Genomic DNA, 27,628 nt, shown 5'->3' on the forward strand with positions numbered 1-27,628 from the left:
TAGAGGAGAGGTGGTCTCATAACTAATTAGTTCTACTGCACTGTGTGGCAGAGCTGTGTATGTGTATCTGTGTGTATCTGTATGTATGTGTAGCTGTATGTATGTAGTATGTATGTGTATCTGTGTGTATGTGTAGCTGTATATCTCATGGCTGAATGGAGAAAAATTCAAAGCATTTGGCAGATAAAACATCTTCCATATGCAGTATATATTTTATCTGTGTTTTTAGTTTGTCTGAAGTTCAGCTTTAATGATATATAAAAAAAAAAACTCTAAATACCCTTTTACCTCTTTTTTGCTGCTGTCCCATGACCACAAATTCTTCTTTGTAATGTGCTGGGCAAAAATCCTAAACCAGCCATAGACCATGGGTTGCAGGAAAGAAAATCTCTCGATTCCCCCACCAACAGTTAGTGTTGATGGAGGAATCCCTTCTGTGGAGTAATTGTGTCCGGGGAAGCCGCCCCTACTGTAAGAACGCACAGTGATTATTGCTAGCCACTATAGCTGCAGGCAATAATTGCATGAAAAATCTGACAGGCTGGCTGTACCCAAGTTTATTTGCCTTTACTTATACCTTAAAGTGATTGTAAAGTCTCCTTTTTTTTCCAATAAAAATAATAAACATGTTAGACTTACCTCCTCTGTGCAGTTGGTTTTGCACAGAGCAGCCTGGATCCTTCTCTTCTCTGTTCCCTCTTCTGTGATCCTGGCCCCTCTCTCCTGTCCAGTGCCTCCGCATCCAGCAGCTTGGTATGGGGGGACCCAAGCTGAGTCACAGCTCCCTGTGTCCATTCAGATACGGAGCCCCGACCTAGCCCTGCTTCCTTTCTCCCCTGATTGGCTAGTTGACTTTGATTGACAGCAGTGGGAGCCAATGGCTTAGCCAATCAGGAAGGAGAATCTCGGTCGGCTGAGATACTCGTGGACATCGCTGGACAGAGAGGGACCTCAAGTAAGTGTTAGGGGGGCTGAGGGGGGCTGCTGCATACAGAAGGCTTTTTATCCTAATGCATGGAATGCATTAAGATAAAAAACCTTCTGACTGTACTGCGAGCAAAGCCAACAGAATACTGGGATGTATAAAAAAGGGGATTCACTCCAGAAATAAAGAGATTATTCTCCCTCTCTACAAGACTCTGGTCCGGCCACATCTGGAGTATGCTGTCCAGTTCTGGGCACCGGTCCTCAGAAAGGATGTGCTGGAACTGGAGAGAGTCCAGAGAAGGGCAACAAAAATGATTAGGGGAATGGAGGACATCAGCTATGAGGAAAGACTACAAGCACTGAACCTATTCTCTCTGGAGAAGAGACGATTGAGGGGGGATATGATATCAATGTACAAATACTGTACTGGCGACCCTAGCATAAGGAACAAACTATTCAGAGTAAGGGAATACAATAAGACACGTGGCCACTCACTAAAACTAGAGGAAAGGCGGTTTAACCTTAAAGTGCGTAAGGGGTTCTTCACTGTAAGAGCAGTAAGGATGTGGAATTCTCTTCCACAAGCAGTCATATCAGCAGGAAGCATTGATAGTTTCAAAAAACTATTAGATGGGCACCTTAGAGACCACAACATACAGGGGTATACAATGTACGGTTAAAATCAAACACACACACACATCATAGGTTGAACTCGATGGACTGATGTCTTTTTTCAACCTCACTAACTATGTAACTATGTAACTATGTTCAACTCCTTTAACTCTAAATTGATAATCTGTGAAGGCTTTTAAAATCTATGGAGAATCTTAGATACCATCGTTTTTTGCCATTCTTTTGGGCACACACAACTTTGAGGCTTGAGAAGTTTGGTATCTGTTTACTCAACACAACTTTATCTTTTATATTTTACCAAAAAAACTGTGATTTTATTGTGTTTGTGTGCACAAAAATTCATTTTAGTGTTTTTTTTCCCTGAAAATATGCATTTGATAAACAGCTGTGCAAATATTGTGCAACATAAAAAATTCAAACAAGCGCCGTTTTATTCTACTAGACCTCTGCTTTCAGAAAATATGTAATTATTTGAAGGTTCTAAGTCATTTTGTAACAAAAAATGCTGATTTTAATGCTAATGTGTGTGAAAAATTAAGACATTAATTAATTGCATGAACAACCCTTACAATGTACATATACCTGGCCTGGGGACCTGACTGTTTTAATTTTCTGAAAAAAAGTTCAGTCACACTTTATTTATGTGTGTTGAAACAAATTGCAAAGTAAGCAACTTGTAAAGAACAGTTACACTTACTGCATGTTTCCTATGAGATAATCAGTGATCAAACAAACGTAAAGGACATTCCTTCTCGGAAAGGTTCTAAAATGCATAAAGATGTTGTCATACATGTCTGGTTTGCTTGACCTAGTCTTGTCTGCAATTGTTTTCTGTAGCAAAGTAGTTGTCAGAATGAAGGTGACAGTTCCACAGGAAGTCTGAGATCTGAGATAAACTAAAATGAAATAGAACCTCATTTAGGGCACGTTCACACCAGGTGTATTGCAGGAACATATGCAAAGTCGTGCCTTTTCCTGCACCACATTGCCTTTTGCAGATGGTCATGGGTGCCATCAAATATTTTGTACACTCAATGCATCTAGCAAACATGCAGGCGTTACACATAGTAATGTACTTGCATTTTGGTGCAGCGCAATTCACACACATAGGCAGCCCATTAAAATAATAGGCAGCCCTAAAACACAACACTTGGGAATGTGCAAAAAAGCATGCATGCCCGTGCGCACCTCCTGGTGTAAACAAGCTCTTAAATCCTATCCTAGAGATAGCTGACAACATTAACCACTTGCTTACTGGGCACATATACCCCCTTCCTTCCCAGGCCAATTTTTAGCTTTCAGCACTGTCGCTTTTGAATGACAATTGCACGGTCATGCTACACTGTACCCTTAATACATTTTTATAATTTTTTTCCACACAAATAGAGCTTTCTTTTGGTGGTATTTAATCACCGCTGGGTTTTTGATTTTCTGCTAAACAAATAAAAAAAAGACCAAAAATTAAAATAAACAAAAATTGTTATAACATTTTGCAAACAGGTAATTTTTCTCTGTCATTGATGTCTGCTGATGAGGCTGCACTGATAGGCATTGATAGGCACTGATAGGTGGCACTGGTAGGTGGCACTGATGGGCCCCGATGAAGCGACACTGGTGGGCACTGGTCAGAATGCATTTTTGAGGCTGCACTGATAGGTGGAACTGATGAGCACTGATAGGCGACACTGAAGGGCACTAATAGGTGGCACTGAAGGGCAGTGAGAAATTGAACTGGTAGACACTGATAAGGCAGCACCGATGGGCACTAATGAGGCGGCACTGGTGGGCACTGATTAGAAGGCATTTATGAGGCTACACTGATAGGTGGCAATGATATGCACTAGTAGGTAGCACTGATGATGAGGCACTGATGGCCACTGATTAGCAGCACTGATATGGTCTATAGGTGGCACTGGTGGGCACTAGTTAGCAGCACTGGCAGTCACTGTGTCGGGCCGATGTCTCTTTTACAGAAGCTGATAATCGGCTTATTTTTTTCTTCTCATGCTGTCAGCGCGAGAAAAAAAAAAAGCCCTATACCCGCTTCTGTTTACATCATCTGATCAGCTGTCATTGGCTGACAGCTGATCACAATATAAAGGGCCAGGATTGTGATCAGCCAATCAGTGTGAGGGCAGCATGAGAATGGGAGGACGCCCATGTATGCCTCCCCGGCAATTTAAACCAGCGCTGTAGCCTCCTTTCGGCTATAGCGTAGGCACAATGTGCTTAAGGCTCAGTTCACACTACTGCAACCTGGAAGTCTTACCCGAAAGTCTGACTTACGTTGCAAATTCGCCAGGCGATTTGCTGGCGACTTTGAAGTGAGGGAGGGGCTACACGGCAGGGAATGCCTGGGTAATCTTTCTGTAATGTAGGATCTAAATCACATCAATATTGATGAGGGTCTGACTTGGAGGCGGCTTCCATTAAATTCTCAGGGGAACAAGTCAGATAGAAGTCACCTTAAAGAAGTACAGAAACCTTTTCTAAAGTCAGAGTGACTTCAGTAGTGCTAATTAAGACAACTCTCATTGACTAACATGGGATTTCATGTGTCATGCAACTGCGGGTCTCACAAGTCGGATCCCAGGTCGCGGCAGTGTGAACCGAGCCTAAAGTGTTACTGAAGGCAAAATAAAAAAACGACATGTATAATACAGTCTGTCAGTAGCATTAGCACAGCTGTCTTTGTTTTTCTGAGCCCCCCCCCTGTAAGTTTATGCTAGTCCTAGCCCTTTAAAGAGCGTGGTGGATTGCTTTTGACAGGCAGTGAGGAGGCATTATGTCATCTTCTCATTACTGGTTTTACCCCTAAAAGACTGTACCACCATACTGCAACCATATGTATTGTGGGGAAGTTGCAGTGTGGCCCTATTCAGCTTGTACTGCCCACGAAACAGAGGACTTAATTTGTGGCACGGGATATGTACACCCCCATCCACTGCCATTGCAGCTTAAGGGGGAGTGGTTGGGGGTTAAAAACGCATCTCAACCACATGTTTTTACTGACCCTCTAACTATTATTTTTTAACTTTAACATGCCAAGGAGGCCCTGTTTACACTTGAGTGGTATGTAGTTTGTAGTGTGAAGCTCAAAAATGAGCCAAAACCTATTGTTTCCAATAGCCCTTGTTCACATCTGAGCATTCTGTCGCTTGTAGCAAAATGCCTGTTGCTCAAAAAAGTACATGAGCTTATTTTCAGGCAGAATTTAATGTTTTTTACCCCATAGACTTTAATAGAAATGCCTAAAAAGCACAACATGAGCTTTCTTTGAGCGTCTTTTCAAGCGTTTTGTTGTGTGTTTTTTGCTCAAACAGCAGCTCTCCGCCCCTTTTTGAGCAGATCCACACTTTTTGTTGAGAAAAACCTGACAAATGCTCACAAAACGTGCTATTCTGCTCCAAAGAAAGACTTGAAAATGTGACGCTTAGGTGTGAATGTAGCCTCAGAGGGTTGAAATAAACCATTTACCACTGACAGGATTGCCTAAAACGGTCAGTTTTTATCCATTTGTGTAAAGCCTTTATCCCAAAAGAAAAAAAAAAGCTGTTGCTGTAAATGGAGTTGAGCTTGTTAGCCAGTTATGTCAAGTCCATCTACTGTAGATCTACTAGTCAATCTAACACTACACACTAGCAAAGATAGTATATTTCTGTTTAGCTAGTCTATACATAAAGGACCCTTTAATGAAACTGGAGCACCGTGAAATGAAAGACATGGATGTAAACCACTCTTTGTACCTAGCATTAAAATAAGAGCACCAGGAAAAGCCATTGTCATAAAATCAGCTCAAATCACTTTTTCACAAATAAATCTCCCTAAATAAAATGGTACAAATTACAGAGCATGTACACCATACAAGTACATCACAAGTTGCCAATACATAAGAATTTTGGAGAGAATACAGACGAGGCAGCAGGTGCTGTCTCTGAAATATCATTAAACAGAGAACACATTAAGTAGATAAAATCTGCCCACTAACCCCAATCAGCACGGACTTCAGAAGTAACAATTTACATTCTATCCAATCAATAAACGATTCAGGACAAGGTCAACTGGGGTTTACCCTGGAGTGTCTAGCCATGGGGCCCATAGTTTATCAAATTTCCCAAAGCAGCCTTAGTGTTGTCAAATATACTCCTTGAGCTGTAAGGTGTCACCCATCTGAGATACCCACTCTTTTACTGTAGGAGGATCAGTGGAAGTCCAATGCCTTAAAATCAATCTACGGGCTTTGAAAACAGCTCTAGCTATGGCCTGTGTAGTAATGTCCTCTACAGGGAGGTCACACAGTATTCCTAGTACACACTGTTTGGGGCCCTCGTATAGGGATGCCTGAAATACTTTTTTGATATTATCTATAACTCCTTCCCAATGTACATGAAGCTTTGGGCACCTCCACACCAAGTTAATTAGATCACTGGGATCCCTATAGCATCTAGTGCAGGTGAGGCTATCTTTATATCTCATGCAAAACACTGGGGTGTAGTGTACCCTTAAATGCAAATACAGTTGTGAGGCGTTGAGCCACATTTTAGGAGCTCTGTTGGACTGCCAATAAGGCCCCCTCCCTCTGTTCATCCTCAAACATACTAACAGCGGGAGAATGCATTATTAGGGTGATCTCGGAGGAAACTGTTTAGTATCATTGAGTAAAATTGTGATATAAATCCTCTGTCACCTCTGTCACCTTAGCCATGTAATTGAATATTGGGTTGGGTGACTGTGTCCAGAGGTCGATCCCATGTTGTGCCTGGACTGCATGACACAACTGTAAATAGTAAAACTGCATTGTGCTGGGCAGACAGAATATGGTCTGCAATTCTGAAAAGGGGCGCAGTGCTCAATCAGAAAAGAGGTGTCACAAGTGAGTAATACTATATTGTGTCCACTTTACCCCGTATTGCATCTTGACTAACTCTGAGCAATGAGCATTATCCCAAATTGGGCTAATCTGTGTAAATCCTGTAACCTGTTGTAGCTTTCTGGCTTTGTTTCAAGTTTTTTTGCATAAGAACATAGGTTCTTAAGCAAAAGTTATGTATATACCTTTTTTGACTTACTAAATGCATGCCCCTCTAAGTCATTTGTTCCCTTCTCTCTACCCACGGTAAAGTGGAGGAGTTTAGTTGAAGGGTCAAGGTTACACGTCTCCTTCTCCTTTACTGGGCAAATAGCCCGCATTATATGTTGCAGCTGCGAGGCCAGGTAATATAGGCAGGGGTTAGGCAAAGCCAGACTGCCAGCATCTTTAGGCCATTGAAATTGCTGTAGCTTTACCCTGGGGTTCTAAGACTGCTAAAAACGGGATCTTAAAATTAAAAATGACAATATGAAAAATTTTCAGAGGAATGACCACAGGGGAATTATGATGTATATATAACAATTAGGGCATAAGAATAATTTTTATAAGATTTGTTCATCCTACTAAGGACATTTTCAGCCTAGACCATACCCTAATCTCACCCCCGAAATGGGCAAGGAGCGGCATGAGATTGAGGCGGATAAAATCTAGTGGACAGGGAGTCACCTGAATACCCAAATACTTGAAGGAGGTAAAAATGGGGATACTGGTCAAATCTAGGACCGGAGCGTCTGGTGCGTGGTCCAAGGGCATAATAGAAGATTAGGTCAATTTATAACTAGGCTGGATTAAGTTCCAAATTTAGTAATCATCACCATTCACCATTGCCTCTTCAATGGAGGTGGTAGCCCAGTAACAGCATTGTATCAGCCGTGTACAACTTAAGCTTTTCATGAAGTACACCATACTGGAATCCGCTTATCTTTGAGTTAGCCTGAATAAGCGCTGCCATGGGCTCAATGGCCAGGGCAAAAAGGAGAGGAGACAGGGGGCAGCCTTGCCTAGTACCCCTGTGTAAATCAAAGCTGGGGATACCCCACCGGTCTCCCTAAATACTGCCTTCGGGGCATGATATAATAACTGAACCCAGGAGGTAAAGGTCTCATCGAACCCAAATTTCCTCATTATGGCCCACAGGTAGGACCACTCACTACTATTGAATGCCTTATGAGCATCGAGAGAAAGCAATGTCTTGTTTTCAGGATTATCTGGCTGAGCCAATCCTGCAGGTTTATAGATGTGGATTTTTGGGGCATAATGCCAGATTGGTCAGAATGCATAATAGAAGCTATGACCCTATTTAACCTGAGTGCTAAAACCTTAGCCAGTATTTCGATATCGCTTTGTTGCAGCGAGATGGGTCAGTATGAACCTGGGTCAAGAGGGTCCTTTCCAGGTTTCAACAATGGAACTATAGTTGCCCTAGTAATAGATACAGGAAGACGTTGACAGGTCCTTGCTTCATTAAATATCTTAAGCAAGTGAGGCAAAGTGTCTGCTGCATAAAGCTTGTAAATCTCTATGGGTAATCCATCTGCACCTGTTGCTTTTGAGTTTGGGAAAGAACTGATCGCCAGCTGCATTTCCGCTAATGTTAAAGAGGCATCTAAAAGTCTTCAGGAAGTAACAGATAGAGATTAGAGAGGGTAACGGGACATTTTTGATTGATTAATTATGCAGGGAATCCTCAGAGTAGTTTTGCTTAGATTGATACAGAGTAGAATAATAAGCAAAATGTTCAGCAATGATAAGTTTTGGCCATCTTGCCTTTTCAACACTCCAATGGAGGGGGGCACCTGGTGGGTATGTGCAAGTTTAGCTAGGAGATGACCAGTTTGTTCCCCCTCCTCATAAAAGACCAACCAGCTAAAGAAGTGCTTTCTCTCAGCCGCTGAGGTGATAATACGGGAGAGCGCCTCCTGAGTGGACAACCAATCATCCCTATTCTCATCCGTAGGGTCAGCTGTAAATATTTCCATAAGTTGACACACTAGCTGGGCCACCTATTCGCCCTGGACAGCCTTAGCCCTTTTAATGGCCTGAATTTCAGAGATAAGCTGTCCACGAAGGAAGGCTTTAAAAGTCTCCCAGGTGGAGTTCAGTGGACGGTGTTGAGCATGGATCCACCAAAAATCCAAAATTAAAGCTTTAAACTTGTCAGGAGAAGGGAGGAGATTGAGCCACTAAGCATTGAGCTTCCAGGGAGCCCTTGGTAAATTAGATGGAGGTCGGGCATCCAGGCTAACCAACAGAGAAGAGTGTTTAGAGATATCTCTAGCAGCTTAAGTAATAGTGGAGATATATTGAGTAGCCATTGGGGTACAGAGGCAGAGATTAGTCCCAGATAAGGAGAGATGCGTTTTAGAGAAACATAAAAAAAAAGCCTCTTCCCAGGATATGCGTTACGCCAGGGGTCTGCCCAGCCCAGCCCACCTCATCTACAAATTTCCTTGCTGTCCGACACACACCCTGTCCCACAGTAGCAGGGGTATACTTGTCCAATTTAGGGTCTTTGTAGCAGTTAAAGTCCCCAGGATAAATAATAGCATATCAGGGTAGGCCAGCTGGTACATCAGTAGAGCCTGCAGTATTTCACTATTAAATGGTGGTGGAATGTGAATACATGCTAAAATGCATTTAAAATATATATATATACAAAACACATTAAAAAAACATATCTTCCTTCTGTATCCACGGAATGACCCATTTCCTGAATGTCCAGCGAACCATGAGCCAGTACACTTACACTCCTCGAGTAATTAGTATGATTGGAGTGATATTCTTTCCCCACCCAAGCAAAGTTCAGGCATGGCACAATGTCACTCGTAAGGTGAGTTTTAACACGAAGTATAAACAACCATGGAGCACAACTGCACTCCAACAAAAGGGACTGGATCATGCAAAAAGGACCCATCGAATGGGTTAAAGAGCTGGGACTTCGCAGGCCTCCATCTCCAGCTCCGTCAGAGGCACATAGGCACAGATTTCCCAAAAAACAGCAGTGCGATAATTTATGGAGGACAGCAGGTCTCTCCTGCTGCTGTGATCATGGCACCTCCATATACACGAACAAGAGTAAACAAAAAAGGTGAAGGTATTAAGCCTTCAGGTTAAGCATTACAAATTTCATGCTCTCAGCATAGTACTAATAATGGAACTTTCCCATCTGCACTCACAGTCAAGGATGATATAGAAATGGCATGGCGACAGCCTGGTGCTCAAGTAAATAATCCATTCTGGCGTCTTCCTAATCTTCTTATGCCTGTGCCCTTCTGGTTGGATGGAAGGTATTTCCATTAGGGTCAAGCCAAGCAGAGGCCTCTGCAGCATTCACGAAGAAGTGGGCCTGGCCACTAGCAGTAATGCAAAGCTTTGCAGGGTATAGCAAAGCATATGGGGTGTGTCGCTTTTGGGGACGTTGTTTTACGTAGGATTCTCTTACAAGAGGAGGCAGCTGATCTTCAACGTCGCTGATTCTACTTTCCATCACCCTGGTTCACTCTCTGACCTTCTAGAGGTCCTGATCAGTACCACCGCTTCCATCAGGACCCCAAAATAGTCTTCCAGAGTGTCCTCTGAGGCTGTACACCTATGGACCGCCCGGAATATTTCTGCTACTGTGAGCTGTTCAGATATCTCCTCTGCTTCCTTCGTATCAGAATGCTGTTGTTCTGTATGCTCTACCATGGGAGGCGGGTCTGGAGTGCTCTCTGCTTCCTCCTACTCCACATCCTCTGATGTTCCGGACAGCTTCTGTTCATGGTATCTCATATCCCGAGGCTAAACTTTTGAGAGGTTTTTTGGAGTTTTAGGAGGTTTACTCACAGTGTCCTTGGATTTTTCCACACCACGTGGAATGCACTAAGGGAAGGCCGCTGCGGCGCCATGTTGGCTCTCCGGCTGCGAGGCATGCTCTTTACTGTTACAGGGCATCATGGCACTGTAGCAGGCACGGGATACCTCTGGGACTGGCAGCAGGCAGTGTAGCTTGAAGATGAGCAGAAAGATTGCAGCTGTGAGGTAGGGAACAGGATCAATGTAGGACTATTGCCGGGAGCTCTTTGAGATGTGTCTGCTCACATGTCACTAGTGGCCACAACCCCCCCCCCCCTCAAAAAATAAATATTAATGTATCCAAAATATGTGTGGTTTCAATTGACAAGACACATATTTTGGATGAATTTTTATTTATTTAACTGTTTATACTTTTGCCCATCTTCCGGTTGTATTTATACACCATATTGAGCAGCTTTACCCTATGCGGTATGGATAGGGAGGCGCAGATTTATTTAATGAATTAATAAAGGACAATAAGGGGCTGTTGACACCAGAACACAGTGCAGGAAACACACGTTTTGTGTGTCTTTCTCGCACTGTATGCTAACACCCTGCCCTTGCAAGACGCATCACCAAGTGCATCTCACAAATACAGTATGTTTGCAGCCATCAAAGCACATGGTACTGGAGTGCCCTACAGTTTGATGCACTGTGATTTAAAAAAAGTATTGCTTGCACTACATTTGCATGGTTCTGTGTGTTTGGCAGTCCATTCAAATGAATGGACTGTCAAAGCTGGAACGCAAGGGATAGCATAGAAATGTGTGTGTGAACTGGTCCTAAAGGAAGTCCCTAGAATTCCTCAATAGTGAGTTACATTTTCTCAAAATGCCCTAATATTTCTAAAAACATTAAAAGATTATTTGAAACACATACAGTTTATACAGCATACTGTAGAGATTTAGAGGGAGAGTCTGAAGCTGTTATTAAAAGCAAAGAGCTGTAGAGCATACAGTAGTTGCACTGTAAAAACACTATTGATATTTGTCAAAGCATGCTTATCTAGCAGGTTAGTATGTAGCTTTGGTCTATTGTAAACTTGAACTTTGTGCAAATGCACCCCCCAAACCTATTGCCCCCACTAACTGTTATGTTAGAAAAAAATTACTCTAAAAGCCCCAAATATTCACTTTAATATGATGTCACAACTCACAAGACATGCCAAGTCTCAAATCTTCTATCTTCCTCCCTGCAGACAGGGAAGGTTCTTCTTTGGGTGCTTGTTTTTGATTTGTTTGGTTTGATTTCAATAAAAAAAAAAAAAAAACTTGCATACATGGAAGGAGCTCGAGAACAAAAGATAAAATAGTTCAAATTAATTTATTGGTATTGTGCTAAAAGACAGCCGACATTAGAGTTGGGCGTGCAGTTTGGGCCGAGCAAAAGATGTTCGGTAAACACCCCAATTTGCGGGGTGCTCAAAGGGAAGTTCGCCCACCGAGTGCCCAACAATGCACTGGGTGCTGCACAGTGCATTCTAGGGCCCTAATTAGATGAAGCAATGCACTTGACTGCTGGTCAGGTGCAAGGCTTTGCCCAATCAGGGCACAGAGCACAGTGAGAGTCATGATTGGACAAAGTCATGATGACTTTTCACAGTCATGGCTCAGTGATCATAGTCCCACCCCACACTATAAAAGGTTCCTTCCCACACAAACCTTTTACAGTGTGTTGTTAGAGTGGAGATAGACAGAGCAGGGCTTTGCTATGAGCGAGTTAGTGTGTTATTGTGACTCTGAGTGTAGAGTGTCAGTGTAGTATTAGAGTAATCTGAGTATAGTGTGAGTATAGTGTAGTGTCAGTGTAGTGTTAGTGTACTGTGTCAGTGCAGTGTTAGTATAGTGTGAGCATAGTGTAGTGTGAGTATAGTGTAATGTGTCAGTGTAGTGTTAGTGTGGTGTTTAACACAGCATTACAAAACATTTAGTGTTGTATACAGTGCCGAATGCCCCTTTTTTTTGGATGCTCCTTTTTTTTACTTGTCCCGTGCCAGCCCACCTTTTTTTAAATTGTCATCTACAGTTTTTCTGAATACAATGCTGTCGTTTCCCCTTTTTACATTTTTTTTTATAGTTTTTCATTGAATAAAGTGCATCCAATTACACATTTCCTAGTATCTATTAAATTTGGGTAATAAGCCCCTCCCATCATGTCTGGGAGGCAAATAAGGCGAGACGGATGTTCTAATGCCACTATGAGGGGGGCCACCAGCGTATGTGTCCACAGGCAAATTTTCTCTGTTTAGAGATGTTGCCCGTGCTATCCAGCCACAGCATGAAGAAGAGGTGGTGGACTGGCTTACTAAACCATCCTTATCCTCTATTACCCAAGCTAAGACTTTTGTGCAGTCAACCACAGCTGCCAGAGCAGCTTTTTATGCCTCCCTCTTCATGGCTACTCCTGCCATAGCCCCAGCATCATGCATGGAGAAGTCAACTGAATTGTTTGAACGCAGCGTCAACCACTTGCTTCTTGGCGATGCACAGCCATTACTTGATTCTGATGTTGGTTCTGAGGTTGAGGAAGAGAGTAACATGAACCTACAGAGAGGGGAGAACACAGATAAACAACAAATTGGTATTGCCAAGTTGTCTCCAGTGATAATGAGGATGGAGGGGATGATGATGATGATGTTACTGGTGTGACTTTAGTGCTGGGTAGAGCAGAGGAGGAAAGTGAGGGGAAGGAACAACCCCAACAAGGCAGGATGTCTTCCAGAGGCAGCCACCATGGAACAGTAGAGAGCAGCAACCCTATTTCATCAGACTATGGAGCTGTTCCGACCCACTTCCCACAGCTAAGCTGTCTGGGCCTTTTTTAGCACATTTGCAGCCGATCGCACTTTTGCAAATTGCAATCTCTGTCGCAAGTAGATGAAGCATGGCAAAAACACCAGCCATTTGGGTACCACATGCTTGCAAAGGCATTTAACCTCCCACCACTCAGCCGGTGGCTGAAAGCCACACAAAAGGGACACAGTTCTTCTCCTCACTTTTCATGTCTACCACCGCTATATCTCATGACCTCTCAGCAGCCTCCACTGACATGATGATGGTATAGCAAAGGTTGTCATAGGTCCTTGCAACACGTCTGCGAGCAGCACACCACCATCTGTACAGTATAGCAGGCACATTTCTCTGCCCCAGCTGCTGCATCGAAAAAAAAATAAACTCCCTGCCACCCACATGCCCAGCATCTAAATTCCATCTAGTCCAAATTGCTGTCTTTACAACTCCTGCCTTTCTGTCTGGTGGATTCTGCCCCCTTCCATGAATTTGCAGAATGTGCTGTACCACAACGGTAGGTTCTCAGTCACTATTTCTTTGCAAGTAAGGCCATTCCAGCTCTGTACCATCACATGGAAGGCAATCTTTTGGCATCATTGGGCAAGGCAGTCAGCAGCAAGATTCACGTTACTGCTGACACGTGGTCCAGCATGCATGGTCAGGGAAGATATATTTTGTTCACAGCACACTTGGTAACTCTGCTAGCAACTAGGAAGGATGCAGGACAGGGCTCAGTGCTGGAGCTTGTTTTGCCACCACGTCTCCATGCAGCTGGAGGTATTGATGTGAGATCTGTCAATTCCACCCCTTCCTCCTCCTTTGCTGAATTATACTATAAATCACCAATACCCCCTAAGCATTCAAGGGGCTCATCCATGAGTCAGGCTAAAAGATGCCATGCAATGCTTCAGCTGGTCTGTCTAGGGGACAGAAGCCACACTGAAGCAGAGATTTTTTCAGCTCTGCAGGGGCAGGCCCAGAGGCGGTTCACGTCACGGAAGCTTGAGCCAGGAATGGTGGTGTGCGATAATGTCACTAGCCTTCTGTCCACCCTTTGACAGGGAAAGTTGACACATGGGCCATGCCTGGCACATGTCTTCAATTTGGAGGTACAAAATTTCTTAACCACCTCAATACTGGGCACTTTTACCCTCTTCCTACTCAGACCAATTTTCAGCTTTCGGTGCTCTTTGAATGACAATTACTCAGTCATGCTACATTTTACCCAAATTAAATTGTTATCATTTTTTTTCACAGAAATAGAGCTTTTATTTGGTGGCATTTATTCACCACTGAATTTTTATATTTTTGCGATATAAGCGAGAAAAAAAGCAATAATTGTGAAAAAAACCCCCAATATTTTCAACTTTCTGTTTCTATAAAAAATCCAATAAAACCAAATTTCATCATAAATTTAGGCCAAAATGTATTCTGCTACATGTCTTAAAAAAAAAATCCTGATAGGTGTATGATAATTAGTGTGAAAGTTATAGTGTCTGTGAGCTATGCTGCATATTCTTGAAAATTGATCAATACTGATGTACTGAGTATTTAATTTCTTGAGGTCCTAAAATGTCAGGACAGTAGAAATACAGTCCAAGGTATTTAGTAAGGCTACGTTTCCACTGTTGCAACATGCTGTACGACTTGACACATGTAGTTTGTGCACTACTTTTGGGCCGACTTCAGTGCGACTTCCTTCTATAATGAGGGACAAGTCTCACTGAAAGCCGTGAACAAGTAACACTACAGAGTCACGCTAGACGTAGCACTGTAGACTGTAGCCGCAGCAGTGGAAACGGAGCCTAAGAGACATAGTGAGTTTTTTAAAGTTGCATTTTTTTCCCACAGTTGCTTGGAAAATAATTTTTTTTTTCCCCTGCAAAATTGTCATATTAACAAGTTATTTATATCTCATAGCATGTACATATCAAGAAATACACCCCAAAATACATTCTGCTACTCTTCCTTAGTATGGCGATACCATATGTGTGAGACTTTTCCACAGCCTGGCCACATACAGAAGCTCAACATTCAAGAAGCACCTTCAGGCGTTCTAAAGCCATAAATTATACATCTAATTTTCTGACTACCTATCACACTTTTGAAGGCCCTGGAGCACCAAGACAATGGAATTACCCACAATTAACCCTATTTTGGAACACCCCGACGTATATTCTATGAGGCATTTTGAGTCTTTTGAACATGTCATTTTTTCCACAAGTTTTTGGAAAATGTGGGAAAAAAATTAAAGCCTGTTTTTTGTACTTAAAGTTGTCAATTTATAAGATATTTCTAACACATAGCATATACATACCAAGAATGACACCCCAAAATACATTCTGCTACTCCTCCCGGGTATGGCGATACCACATGTTTGAGACTTTTCCACAGCCTGGCCATATACAAAGGCCCAACAGCCAAGTAGCATCTTCAGGCATTCTAGAGGCATAAATTACACATCTAATTTCCTGGCTACCTATCACATTTTTGAAGGCCCTGGAGCACCAGGACTGATAAAAGAGCCTGTCTGTCCACAGACTCCTTGACTGGCTGACATTTGTTAAAATGAATCAGTCTTGGATTAGCAGCAGCTATCAAGGCCCTGATGCCGATGTCTCTAAATAAATGTTTTTGGGATCTGGAATCTCTGGAAGACTGTCTAGGCTGCCTAGCTTTGTGGGTGTTGATTTTATCTTGAAGTAATTTTTTGGTATGGGTTTAGTAGGCACAATTAACACTCAAGGTCACATTTTTCTGCACCTGTTTGACAGATATATATCATTTCATTTTTTTTTTATTTCTTATAGCAAGGCCAGTTCTTGCTTTCATCAAGAGTACCTCTATAGAGTTACTGTGTGAAGGCACCACCAACACCCGAAGCCCAATTTTTCTGCACCTGTTTGACAGGTGCATATAATTGAAAATTTTTACAGAAAGGCCAATTCTTGCTTTAATCAAGAATACCTCTAGCCATTTCCTGCTCTCTCCGGCGGTGTGTGCATTCCGCTGGAAAAAATTTTCTTCCTCTTACTGGTCTGTAGATCAGCGGTGGCTTCAGCGTTAGAATGAGTTTTCCTCTAAACCAGGGGCCATTTGGGTATTTATAAAACCATTCGGGGGCCGTACAAAATGATCACCTTAAAAATTAGCCTGTTATATTTGGTCAAACATTTAATTAACTCACCCCTAATGTGATGGCTGCAACTGCTTCTCTTTGGTGAGGTGTGTGATGTTAGCTGGTATTGATGATGTTGCTACTCGCAACAGGTTTTCCAGGTTTGAATCGGTCAGTCTGGAGTGCAGACGACTTTTTTTGTGGTGGTAAGTTTTGAAAAGAACTACTGGCAGGTACTGCTGGTGGGTACTGCTGGCTGGTACTGCTGTGGGTACTGCTGACTCAGGCTGGTACTGTGCTGTAGGTACTGTTGGCTGGTACTGCTGGCTCAGGAGGGTACTGCTGGCTCAGGCTGGTACTGCTGGCATGTACTGCTGGCTGGTATTGCTGTGGGTACTGCTGACTGGTACTGTGCTGTAGGTACTGCTGGCTGGTACTGTTGTAGGTACTGCTGACTCTGGCTGGTACTGCTGGTACTGCTGGCTCTGGCTAGTACTGCTGGCTCTGCTGTGGGTACTGCTGGTTCGGGCTGGTACTGCTGTGTGTACTGCTGACTCTGGCTGGTACTGCTGGTTCTGGCTGGTACTGCTGGCTCTGGCTGGTACTGCTGTGTGTGGGCTGGCGGGAAATGCTGGCTAGGAGAAGTGTAACAGCGCCACGCTGGAGGAAGAGGTGATGTTTCCTGTATTGGTCACAGGCGGAGTGCATTTAATATCACTCCGCCTGTGACTCACTCAGACTGTCATAACAGAGCAGGAACTATACAGGAAGCATCGGCTCCATTCTGACAGATCAGCTGAGAGACACAGACTCAGCTGCATGAGGGGCCGGACCAGATCACTTCGGGGGCCGCGTACGGCCCCCGAACCATAGGTTCCCCACCCCTGCTCTAAACCCAAAACCATTTCTTAATGGCCTTACTTGCTAAAACTGAAGTGGTATCTGGAATACAAGGGATACCTGGTCTCTGTGGATGGCTGCATGAACATGCAGCTCGCCAGTACAGAACAGTATATGGATAGGGCATTGTCTGGACAACTTGGAGAAGTTTTAATAAGATGTAATAAATATGCATTGTATATACAAGGAGTAGAGGAGGAGGAAGAAGATTGCGTGATGAGAGAATGAAGCAATTTCCAACTTAATTTTGTAAATTTATTTTGAAACTCCTCTTTTGAGGTTATTGTTGGACATTGTTTTTGAATATTTTGTTAAGAAAAATAAACAGATTTTTTTTTCAAGAGTACCACTATAGGGTTAAGGTGTGAAAGCACCACCAACTACCAAAGCCCAATTTTTCTGCACCTGTTACCTCTATCCAAAGTCTGCAAAACCAGACTTTGTCTAAAAATAATCGGTAATCTTGGCCTGAGTGTACTACAATTTGGCTTTCTCATGTAAGGCTTGCTCACTGTGGTCAAAACTTTGTTATTTCCATCTAAAGTCTACCAAAGAGACACCAGAATCTATCCCACAAATCTCTAATCTTGTTCTGAGTGCACTAAAGTGAGGCCTCATCATACAGACTGGCTCGCCAAGCCGTTGTTCACAAAATAGGAAAGCTTGCAGGAAAAATCAATTAAAATGTATTCATTTTTTTATATGTCAGCTTTGCTGCAGCAGGTTTTATACACGGTACAGATACGCCACTTACCAGGAAGACTAAGGGTTTTGATTTTTCAGGTTCGGGTCACATAGACTTTAAGTGCTGGTCCACACTAATGCGATCACAGACATCGCATGTAATTCGGAGCGCACTGCTCCTAAAATCACATGCGATGTCTGTGCAGTGCAAATTCAGCCATACAGTTTGTATGGCTGAATTCACACCGCAATCACAGTGAACTCGCACAGGACCCTTTTTTTGGTCCGCAACAGAACCGGATCGCATGGTGGTTCACACCTGTGCGATCAGATTTCTGTGCGAACTGTCAGATCGCACTGCGATATGCGATCTGATCTGGGGGTGTCGTTAACTTTGAATTGACACCCCCAGCATATCGCATATGGCAGTGTGAACTGCCTATGCTGCAGATGCGATGCAGGAACATGCAGTATATTCACAGTGTTCCCGCATTGCAATAGTGTGAACCGCCACTAATAGGGTTTGTGGTTTGGGTCCGAACTTTTTCAATGTTCATGAGTTCTGGCGCAAACCAAACCGAGGGGTGTTCAGCCCAACTCTAGCCAACATGTTTAGGGGGTCAAAGTAACTCCCCCCTTCATCAGGACTTCAGTTTAAAATTAGAACCTTGAATGGATACAAAATAGGGCTTTCCTGTGTAAATTTGTGAATTGCTGGATAGGAAGAATCACAGGCCAGCAGTATCTGCACGAGCAATCCAGATCTGGTTTGATTTAAATACAGGGAAGGTGCCTACAGAGTGATCTGAAATAGATATAGGAGGCATTCAACCCCTAGTTTTTCAGTATTCACTGCACAGTCAATAATCGCTACAGATGTGTGGTGTTCTTGTGACTTTATTTACTATTGTAGCACCCTCCTAGTTAGGTGCTAGGTAAGAGAGTGTAGTTGGCTCTCTCTACTTACCAGAAGAGCAGCAGGCAAAATATTTGTGCACTCTGCTTATCAGGGAGCAGGATTGGTACTTAGGTCTACTCAGTGTGCCCAGTGTGTGATTCATCTGGTCTCAGGGAGTGTCCCCAGCTGATCCAATGGGGAGGCACGTTGGATGCTGGAGGAAACCTGACCAATGACACACTGGCTTTTGATACTGTCCCAGGGGGTTTGCACAGACAGTGTTGCAATATGGGACAGGGTATAAAAAGCCACGGGCACATGAGGTAGAGGTCTTTGGGCAGGAAGCCAGGTCTCAGAAGGAGGGTGGCAGCTGCCTCCTCTTATGCAGCAGTTAATGGTGGTCACAGGCAGTCGACCTGGTGTACCAGTGGTGTGAGGCTGAACCCAGAGGTCCAGGAGGGCTGACTACAGGAGTTTGGGCATTGGAGAATCTGGAAAACGGTGTCGTGAGTAGAGGAATTTGCCCAGGGGTCTGCCCAGGAAGGGGATCACTCCGGAGTGTACAGTCAGTGGATGGGTGTCAGCTAGCCCAGAGAGAAAGGGGGGAAAAGGGGAGTGCTCTGAAGAGAAACACTATAGGAACACTTACCTCATCTTCATTCATGTGGCAGGATGAAGTAGCGGCCTTGCCGCATTCTCAAGTTAGAAGTCCTCAGCAGTGTGAATAGTTAAAAGTTGGAGTATCCCACTCATCCCTTCTCCCATCCCAATTTAAATAAAACCACAAAAACAACATCCCCTGGACTGATCTTTGACTGAGCCAAAACCTAAAGTGTTAAGCTTTTTGCAAACAGTTGCATACGGGTAACCCAGGGGAATCCCTAAAGTGTAATATTCAGAAGCCCTCTAGGGGGCAGTGCTACACTATTCCTAAGAAGGACTATTTCCTTGATCTTTGTGGTTCAATGTAATATTGCTTTATGAAGTCCAGTGCACTTTGGCCTCCCAAGTCAGCACTTTATGAAATTCAGTTCTTTCACTTTGTCCTAATTCTAACACATGTTGAGGTGTGTTAACGCATTGATGCGTTAGGCAGCCCATACAAAATAAATGACCTACAAAGCGACTAAAGGCCCGTACACACGTACCGATCGTCGTCATACAAACGTCGGCGGACGAAAGATCTGCCGATTGTACGCTTGTTAGTATGGTGCCTCCGACAGCTGTCTGCGCACATTCTGCGGACAAGAGTCTTTCTTGCAAACATAAAAATTTTTGTATGCCGACACCAGAACGGACGATTGTTCGCCAGTCAGTACAGAAATCAGCCGACAGACCGCAGATTTGCAAGACTGGGCATGCTCAGAAAAGAAAAAACACAGGGAAAGTTAACCATTACATGACATCACTTCTGCAGTCAGCTGAAGTCGGCGGACAAAATTCTTGTGCTGTCTTTGCACTTTTCAACAGACACCGACATCCCGGGGAGAAAAGACGAACGTTTGTATGACGACGATCGGTACGTGTGTACGGGGCTTTACTGGAGTTGATTTGCTAAAAAAACAAAAAGAATGTGCTTTGCAAGTGCAATTGCTCCAGAGTAAATGAGGGGAACCTCTGCTGACTTCCATCATCCAATCATGTGCAGGCAAAAACGCTGTTATTTTTTATTGGGTATGTTTTTTTTTTTTTGATCGGGTATTCTTTGCAAAGTGAAGTTTCATCTCATTTACTTAGCTCTGGAGCAACTGCACTTGAAAAGTGCACAGTCTGTTTGCCTTTAGTAAATCCATCCCACTGTATGGAAATGTAGTAAAGATTGCAGTTCCAGCGCGGGTGCACTGTGGTCTCGTTGACGTTAAATGACACTGCAGTAAGCAAATGCACATGGACACTGCCTTATCAAACTTGCAGTAATGTGCATGTTGTATCATGCATTACTGCAACATGTGTGAAATGGCTCTACGAGTGCAGTACATGCGTATGAGTTCTTCTGAACATTATGTATTTTAACCAGTTACCGACTGCCTACTGCAGATTTACTGCGGCAGGCAGCCACTTCTGGGCAAAGCGATGTAGGTCTACGTCGCTCGCTCTCAGGAGGCTAGGGGGTGAGTGCGCGCCACCGGCGGCGCGCTCTAGCCCCCGCTCGTCAGTGGGGAAGCCGCTGCATGTGTCAGGCAGTTCCGATTGCCGCCTGACACCTGTGATCATTCCCCGCTGACAGAGAAGGACGGTCGGCTGTTGTAAACACAGCTGACAATTCTTCTCCCTGCAATGATCATAGAGCCCATGTGATCCTTCTACATAGGATCACATGTCTCTATAGTCATTTCATAAGCCCCGCCACCCACAGTTAGAATCACTCCCCTAGGCTCACATTTAACCCCTTGAGCACCCACACTGTTAACCCCTTCCCTGACAGTGTCATTATTACAGTAACAGAGCATATTTTTAGCACTGATTACTGTAGTAATGTTACTGGTCCCCCCAAAAGTGTCAAAAATATCAGTCAGGGGTCCGATCTGTCCGCCGCAATGTCGCAGTCCCGCATAAAAATCACAGATTGCCACCATTACTAGTAAAAAAAAATGTAAAAAAACACCAGTATATAGGAAAACAGATTGTAAAAAGTGAATTGTAAGTCTGAGATGGGCAGATAGACGTCATCAGTAACACAATGACAATGACAAATTCCTCAAGTGATGTGAAGCAGTCAGTGTGTCTATTAGATGCCACGGAGAGCAGCAGTATATATATACAGACAGATAAGTGGCGGAGAAAAGCAGTGTGTCAACAACTCAACTAATCTATCATCCAACTCAACAATTTCATCACTTCAAAAGGCTGAATCCCATCAGATATACACTGCTAGGTAAGAGGATTATTACATGATTACATGTACCAACATATATAAAATAATCAACGTAATATATATATATTCAATTATTTAAAGCAGTATTAAACCCAAAAGAAAAAGAAAACATTATTACTATTTTGCTGCTTAACATTTCTTAGATGTTTTGGCTGCATTATTTTTCTTTTTATAGGCTTTTTCTTTTATTTCCCCCTGGTGATCCAACCAATAAGTCTGTTGTTTTTCAAAAGTAGAAGCTGTCCCACAGATGAAGCAGTTAAAGGGTTGAGACAAACCACTTACCACTGACAGGGGTGCTATCAATGGTCAGCTTTTATTTATTTAATTAAAACTTTTATCCAAAAAGGGAACAAATCTGTTGCTGTAACTGTTTATAAAAAGTTAACTGAAGTTTGGCTTCAATGTGTTAGTGTATCTAAATCCACTAGTCCATCTAACACTCCCTTCCCCTTCATCAGACATCCAGGGTGGGGGCACTTTAATACAGGAGGTGAGTTACTTGCCAGATCACCAGGTGAAAACAGAGGGGGAAAAAGCCTAGAAAAGAAAATTAATGCAACCACCACATATAATGATTGGTAAGCTGCAATATATTATATTTTTGTTTTTGGGTTTAATACAGACTTTTTTTGAGAAATACTTAGTGTTTTAGTGCCATCTGTTTCACACTATTATAAAAAATGGAGCTAAGACGAATACCTTGGTTTATTATTATTTTTCATATTTACCTTTGCTGTATATTGTGGCTTATAATATGCACATATACTGTGTATATGTACATATATATATATATATATATATATATATATATATATATATATATATATATATATATATATATATATATATATGTATATGTATATATGTATATATATATATATATATTAAATTGTATTGTAACTGTTCTGTCTGCCCTCTGTCTGCTGTAAAGTGCTGCACAAACTGTAGGCTCCACATTAATCCTGTATAATAATAATAATAATATATTTTATTTTTTTTAGTGAATGCGTGCATACAGCAATTTTTTTTGACCAAAATGTTTTTGTTATGAAAATCAGCATTTTATGTTACTGAAGTAAGTAAAATACATTTTTACATAAAGATTTGCATACTCAAACTGCATGAAGCTACTTTGCAAGGTTCAGCATATGAGTTTGCCATATGTAAAATAAACAACGATAGCAATACTATTTTTTTTTTTTTAACTGTACCATCTGTTTTTCACATAAAATATAAAACCTCTGAGAACAAGCTCCTCTATACTAATATTGTTGCTTTTGCCTAAGCCTATTGCTGGGATGTCAGTAGGAATGTGTGCAGTTATATGCCTCTTGCTATGGGGTGGGCCAGTTATTAAGGATGATTTATTGTTTGGAGTAGAGGATGTTTGGGTGCCAAGGATTAGGGATTGAGAGTTTTTGAGAGTATTTACCATTTACTAATTTTCAAAAATGTTCGTGGTTAATCATTGAATTATTTGATTATCCTATTTATCTCTAAAGTTGCGGTAAAGTTAAACTTTAAGCCTACCCAAATATTAAAGGTTTGGATGTATTTAAGCGTGCTAAATCTCCCACTTAATTCCTCTATCACTTAAGAGATTTGTATAGCAGCTCTCCCTGCCTGCATTCCCAGGACCAATCACCTGCTGTGACTATTATACGGCCAAAATAGTCTCCTATTTTTGGATTTCTTTTTACATATTTTACAATATTCAGAATGCTACAGAAGGAGTCTGCGGTGTGGTGCACAGGTAGAGCTGGAAATTTCATCAGGGTTGTTTTATTTTTGCAGTGGCTAAGTCGTATGAAAAGACAGTGGGTGAGCCCCCTCCCTAACATCCACCCTAAACTGATCATTGGTTCTATCCATCCTTTAAGAAATACTCATTCTTCTTTAGGGTGATGGTCTTCAACTCTAGATCTTACATTACTGACCTAATATTTGGTGTTTGTATTTAGGGCAAGCTCCTGCTCTTGCACCTGCTCCAGAGTTCCCTCAATGGATACGTCTACTATTGCAGAGCCTAAAGTAAATCTGAAGGCAAAACATTTTTTTAGGTAGTTTTTAGTTCATTTTTTAAACATTTTTGGATAGAGTGGAGAGGGATTGGAACTAAGTCATATGAAAAGACAGTGGGTGAGCCCCCTCCCTAACATCCACCCTAAACTGATCATTGGTTCTATCCATTCTTTAAGAAATACTCATTCTTCTTTAGGATGATGGTCTTGAACTCTAGATCTTACATTACTGACCTAATATTTGGTGTTTGTATTTTGGGCAAGCTCCTGTTCTTGCACCTGCTCCAGAGTTCCCTCAATGGATATGTCTACTATTGCAGAGCCTAAAGTATATCTGAAGGCAAAACATTTTTTTTTAGGTAGTTTTTAGTTCATTTTTTAAACATTTTTGGATAGAGTAGAGAGGGATTGGAACTAAGTCATATGAAAAGACAGTGGGTGAGCCCCCTCCCTAACATCCACCCTAAACTGATAATTGGTTCTATCCATTCTTTAAGAAATACTCATTCTTCTTTAGGATGATGGTCTTCAACTGTAGATCTTACATTACTGACCTAATATTTGGTGTTTGTATTTTGGGCAAGCTCCTGCTCTTGCACCTGCTCCAGATTTCCCTCAATGGATATGTCTACTATTGCAGAGCCTAAAGTATATCTGAAGGCAAAACATTTTTTTAGGTAGTTTTTAGTTCATTTTTTAAAAATTTTGGATAGAGTGGAGAGGGATTGGAACACCTTTAAGTGCAGCAGTGTAATGTTCTGGTACCTTTGGGTACCCTAATTACTCTTTCATAAGTGTATGCGCCCCACCATTCTCTTTTGGTAAGGTGCGCATACACCTTTAAGACTGATGCTGTCATCACTGAGCGCCGGACTGATGGCTATTTAGATCGCCGACTCTCACTCACATTTGTTCGTTCAAACTGCTTTGTGCCTTGATGCTAACCTGTCTTGAAGCTCTCATGCTTGCAAGCATACCTCGCTGTCGGAACCACGCTGCGCTGATCCCTGTATCCCGCTACCGGATCATCCGCTCTTGCCGAACCTCTCCTCTGCTACATTGCTATTAGTGATAAGTACCCCATAGGGGAAACCTCTATAAACTTCATACTGAAGCTTACACTATCTAGCTCTGCATACTAAGGACTATTACTACATCTGCATTATCTAAGATTGCTAGCTCTTGAACCTACTACCACCTGTTCTTGCACTGGGTTGATCTCTCTTGTATGTCCACCTGCTACTCTGTCATCTGCTACCATACATGATTGCTAAACCTATCTGCATCCATCTGCTACTATCTTACTTTCAAGAACATTTCCTTTCAAGTGTCTGTCATCTACCATCTCTACCCAACCTGTCTCTTCAGCCTATCATCACTGTGTTACTATATACATAAGTCACTCTAGGAAACATCTTATTGAGTGTGTGTATTTACTTGCTGAATTGAGATCCTCCACACATGATGAGTCATTGGGAGTTGGGAATGGTGTCTCAGCGTTTCTCTACATGACTACTGAAGTGGAATATTTCTGCAGCTGAAAATCCACACCATACATAAAACGCAGGAGCGTTACGGATTGAACGAACCACAAATGGATTCAGCAGAAATAACCACTCAGATGACACAATTAAAACAGCAAGTAACTGCGTTAATACACGCATTTGCTGAATTAAAAGAAGACAATCAGGCTCTGTCGCAGCAGGTAATTAGACTGACACAACTTACCACTGCTCAGTCCCCTGAACCCAAAATAAATCCTTCTTTGGTATTTACAGGCGATTGCAAAAAATTTCGCGAATTTAAAAACGCATGTGAGTTACTTTTCTTGCTAAAACCCCGTACCTACCTTACTGATCACATTAAGGTTTGTACTATTATTTCTTACCTAACAGGCGATCCTCGGGCCTGGGCAGACTCTCTTTTTGAGAAAAGCGATCAGCTTCTCAACTCCTATGCCTTGTTCATAGCAGAACTCACTAGCCTATATGATGATCCCAATAGGCAGAGTACTGCCGATCTTCAATTAAGATCCTTGAAACAGGGTGGGAGACCTGTAGAAGACTTTGTTGCAGAATTCAAGAGATGGACCCTTGATTCAGAATGGAATGATGCATCTCTGAAAACCCAATTTAGGCTTGGCCTATCAGAGGCCGTTAAAGGCGAGCTCGCCCGAGCGGATCTGCCAAAAACCCTGGATGCATTGATACAACTCAGTATCACCATAGATAGAAGACTACGAGAAAGAAAGGCTGAGAAAATGGGAATGCCATTATCCAGTTCTTCTCGGATTTCGGCCGTTGACCCCGTTCCTATGGAGATAGGAACCATACGCCCACCTCTATCAACTATGGAAAGAGCCAGAAGACGATCTGGTAATCTCTGCTTGTACTGTGCATCCCCGGATCACAAGATAAACGTCTGTCCCCTAGTCTACAAAAAGAAGGGTGAGTGTTCACATGTCCTCCTAGGGGGATTGACAACTTCAATCACTAACCCTTACCTTTCTGTTTGCTTGACATTACAGTGGGACCAGAACAGGATTACTACTAAGGCCATGATTGACACAGGATCTTGTGGAAATTATATTGACATACGTTTTGCTGCTTTAAATAAAGTTCCTATTATTTCTAAACTTAAACCTGTCTCAGTGAGTCTTATTAACGGTGTTCCTTTATCCTCTGGTCCGATCACTGATCAGACACAGGCACTCCTAGTCACTACTAACGGGTCTCATATGGAGACCACTACCTTCGATCTAATATCTTCACCCCACTTTCCCATTGTTTTGGGACTTCCCTGGTTGCACACACATCAACCAACCATAGATTGGAAGGAATGGACCCTGACCTTCCTCTCTTGCTATTGCGAGGGTACGTGTAACCTCCCGTCTTTCGGGAAGATCCTGTCTGTGGTGACAGATGAGATTGCACCACTATGTTATCAGGATCTCTCTGAGGTTTTTCTTGAGAAAAATGCTCAAGCACTACGTCCCCATCGAGACTATGATTGTAGCATTGATCTACTCCCAAATAGCAAATTGCCGTTCGGTCATGTTTATCCTCTTTCACAGGATGAACTTTCCCATCTCAAAGACTATTTGGATGAGAATTTGGAAAAAGGTTTTATTAGACCTTCCACTTCTTCCACAGCAGCAGGACTCTTTTTTGTCCGCAATAAGGACTCAAGTCTCAGGCCTATCATCGACTATAGGCAATTGAATGCTATTACAATAAAAGATCGCTATCCTCTACCGCTTATCCCTGAGCTCATTGAGCAGGTGCGTGGAGCTACCTATTTTTCAAAATTGGACCTGAAAGGAGCATACAATCTCATTCGAATCCGTGATGGACACGAGTGGAAGACTGCATTCAAAACCAGATACGGATTGTTCGAATATCTTGTAATGCCATTCGGGCTGTGCAACGCCCCTGCAGTTTTTCAACGATTTATAAGCGATATTTTCAGAGACTTACTAGATGTCTGTGTTGTGGTATATCTGGACGATATACTTATATATTCACGATCCCTGTCTGAACACATAAGACATGTAAGACTAGTATTATCGAGATTGCTTGCACACAACCTTTATGTGAAACTGAAAAAATGCTTGCTTCATAAAGAAGAGGTACTGTTTCTAGGCTACATTATATCCAAAACAGGAATCGAGATGGACATGAGTAAGATATCCTGCATTCAGGATTGCACACCTGCAGATAAGAACAAAAAGGCGGATGCACTATCACGACTAACTGAAGAAAACTACTTCGAAATCCCTTCCGTTCCTATAATACCTCACAAACGCATTATTGGAGTTGTCCGTTCCTTGAAGGAAGAGGTTTTGCATGGTATAAGTTTGGATTCACCCCCACCACAACTAAATACTGATGCAGAAGGCTTCCTCTACTACAACGACAAACTTTACATACCACCTACCATACGCACCAAGATCTTGGAATTATCGCATGATGTGCCAATGGCAGGACATATGGGTATGACAAAGACTATTAATCTGATTGCCAGGCAATTCTGGTGGCCTGACATGAAAACATCTATACAAAAATTCGTCTCTTCAT

The 27,628-nt window shown here is 42.5% G+C and overlaps 1 protein-coding gene across 1 annotated transcript in view; it reads left to right on the forward strand.

Annotated features, from left to right (window-relative positions):
* Positions 1-9,289: 9,289 nt before the first annotated feature.
* The window catches only part of LOC309556567 (fibrocystin-L-like), a gene marked incomplete at both ends in the record, with an annotated part of 248,337 nt that continues 229,998 nt past the window's right edge, over positions 9,290-27,628 (forward strand). Inside the window, one exon of the mRNA XM_082259011.1 lies at positions 9,290-9,524. Within this exon, the coding sequence (XP_082115137.1) occupies positions 9,290-9,524 (235 nt within the window). The remainder of the gene's footprint in view (positions 9,525-27,628) is intronic.

This window comes from Pelophylax lessonae, assembly GCF_965119305.1.
Source record: "Pelophylax lessonae genome assembly, chromosome: 5".
Classification (NCBI taxonomy): Eukaryota; Metazoa; Chordata; class Amphibia; order Anura; family Ranidae; genus Pelophylax; species Pelophylax lessonae.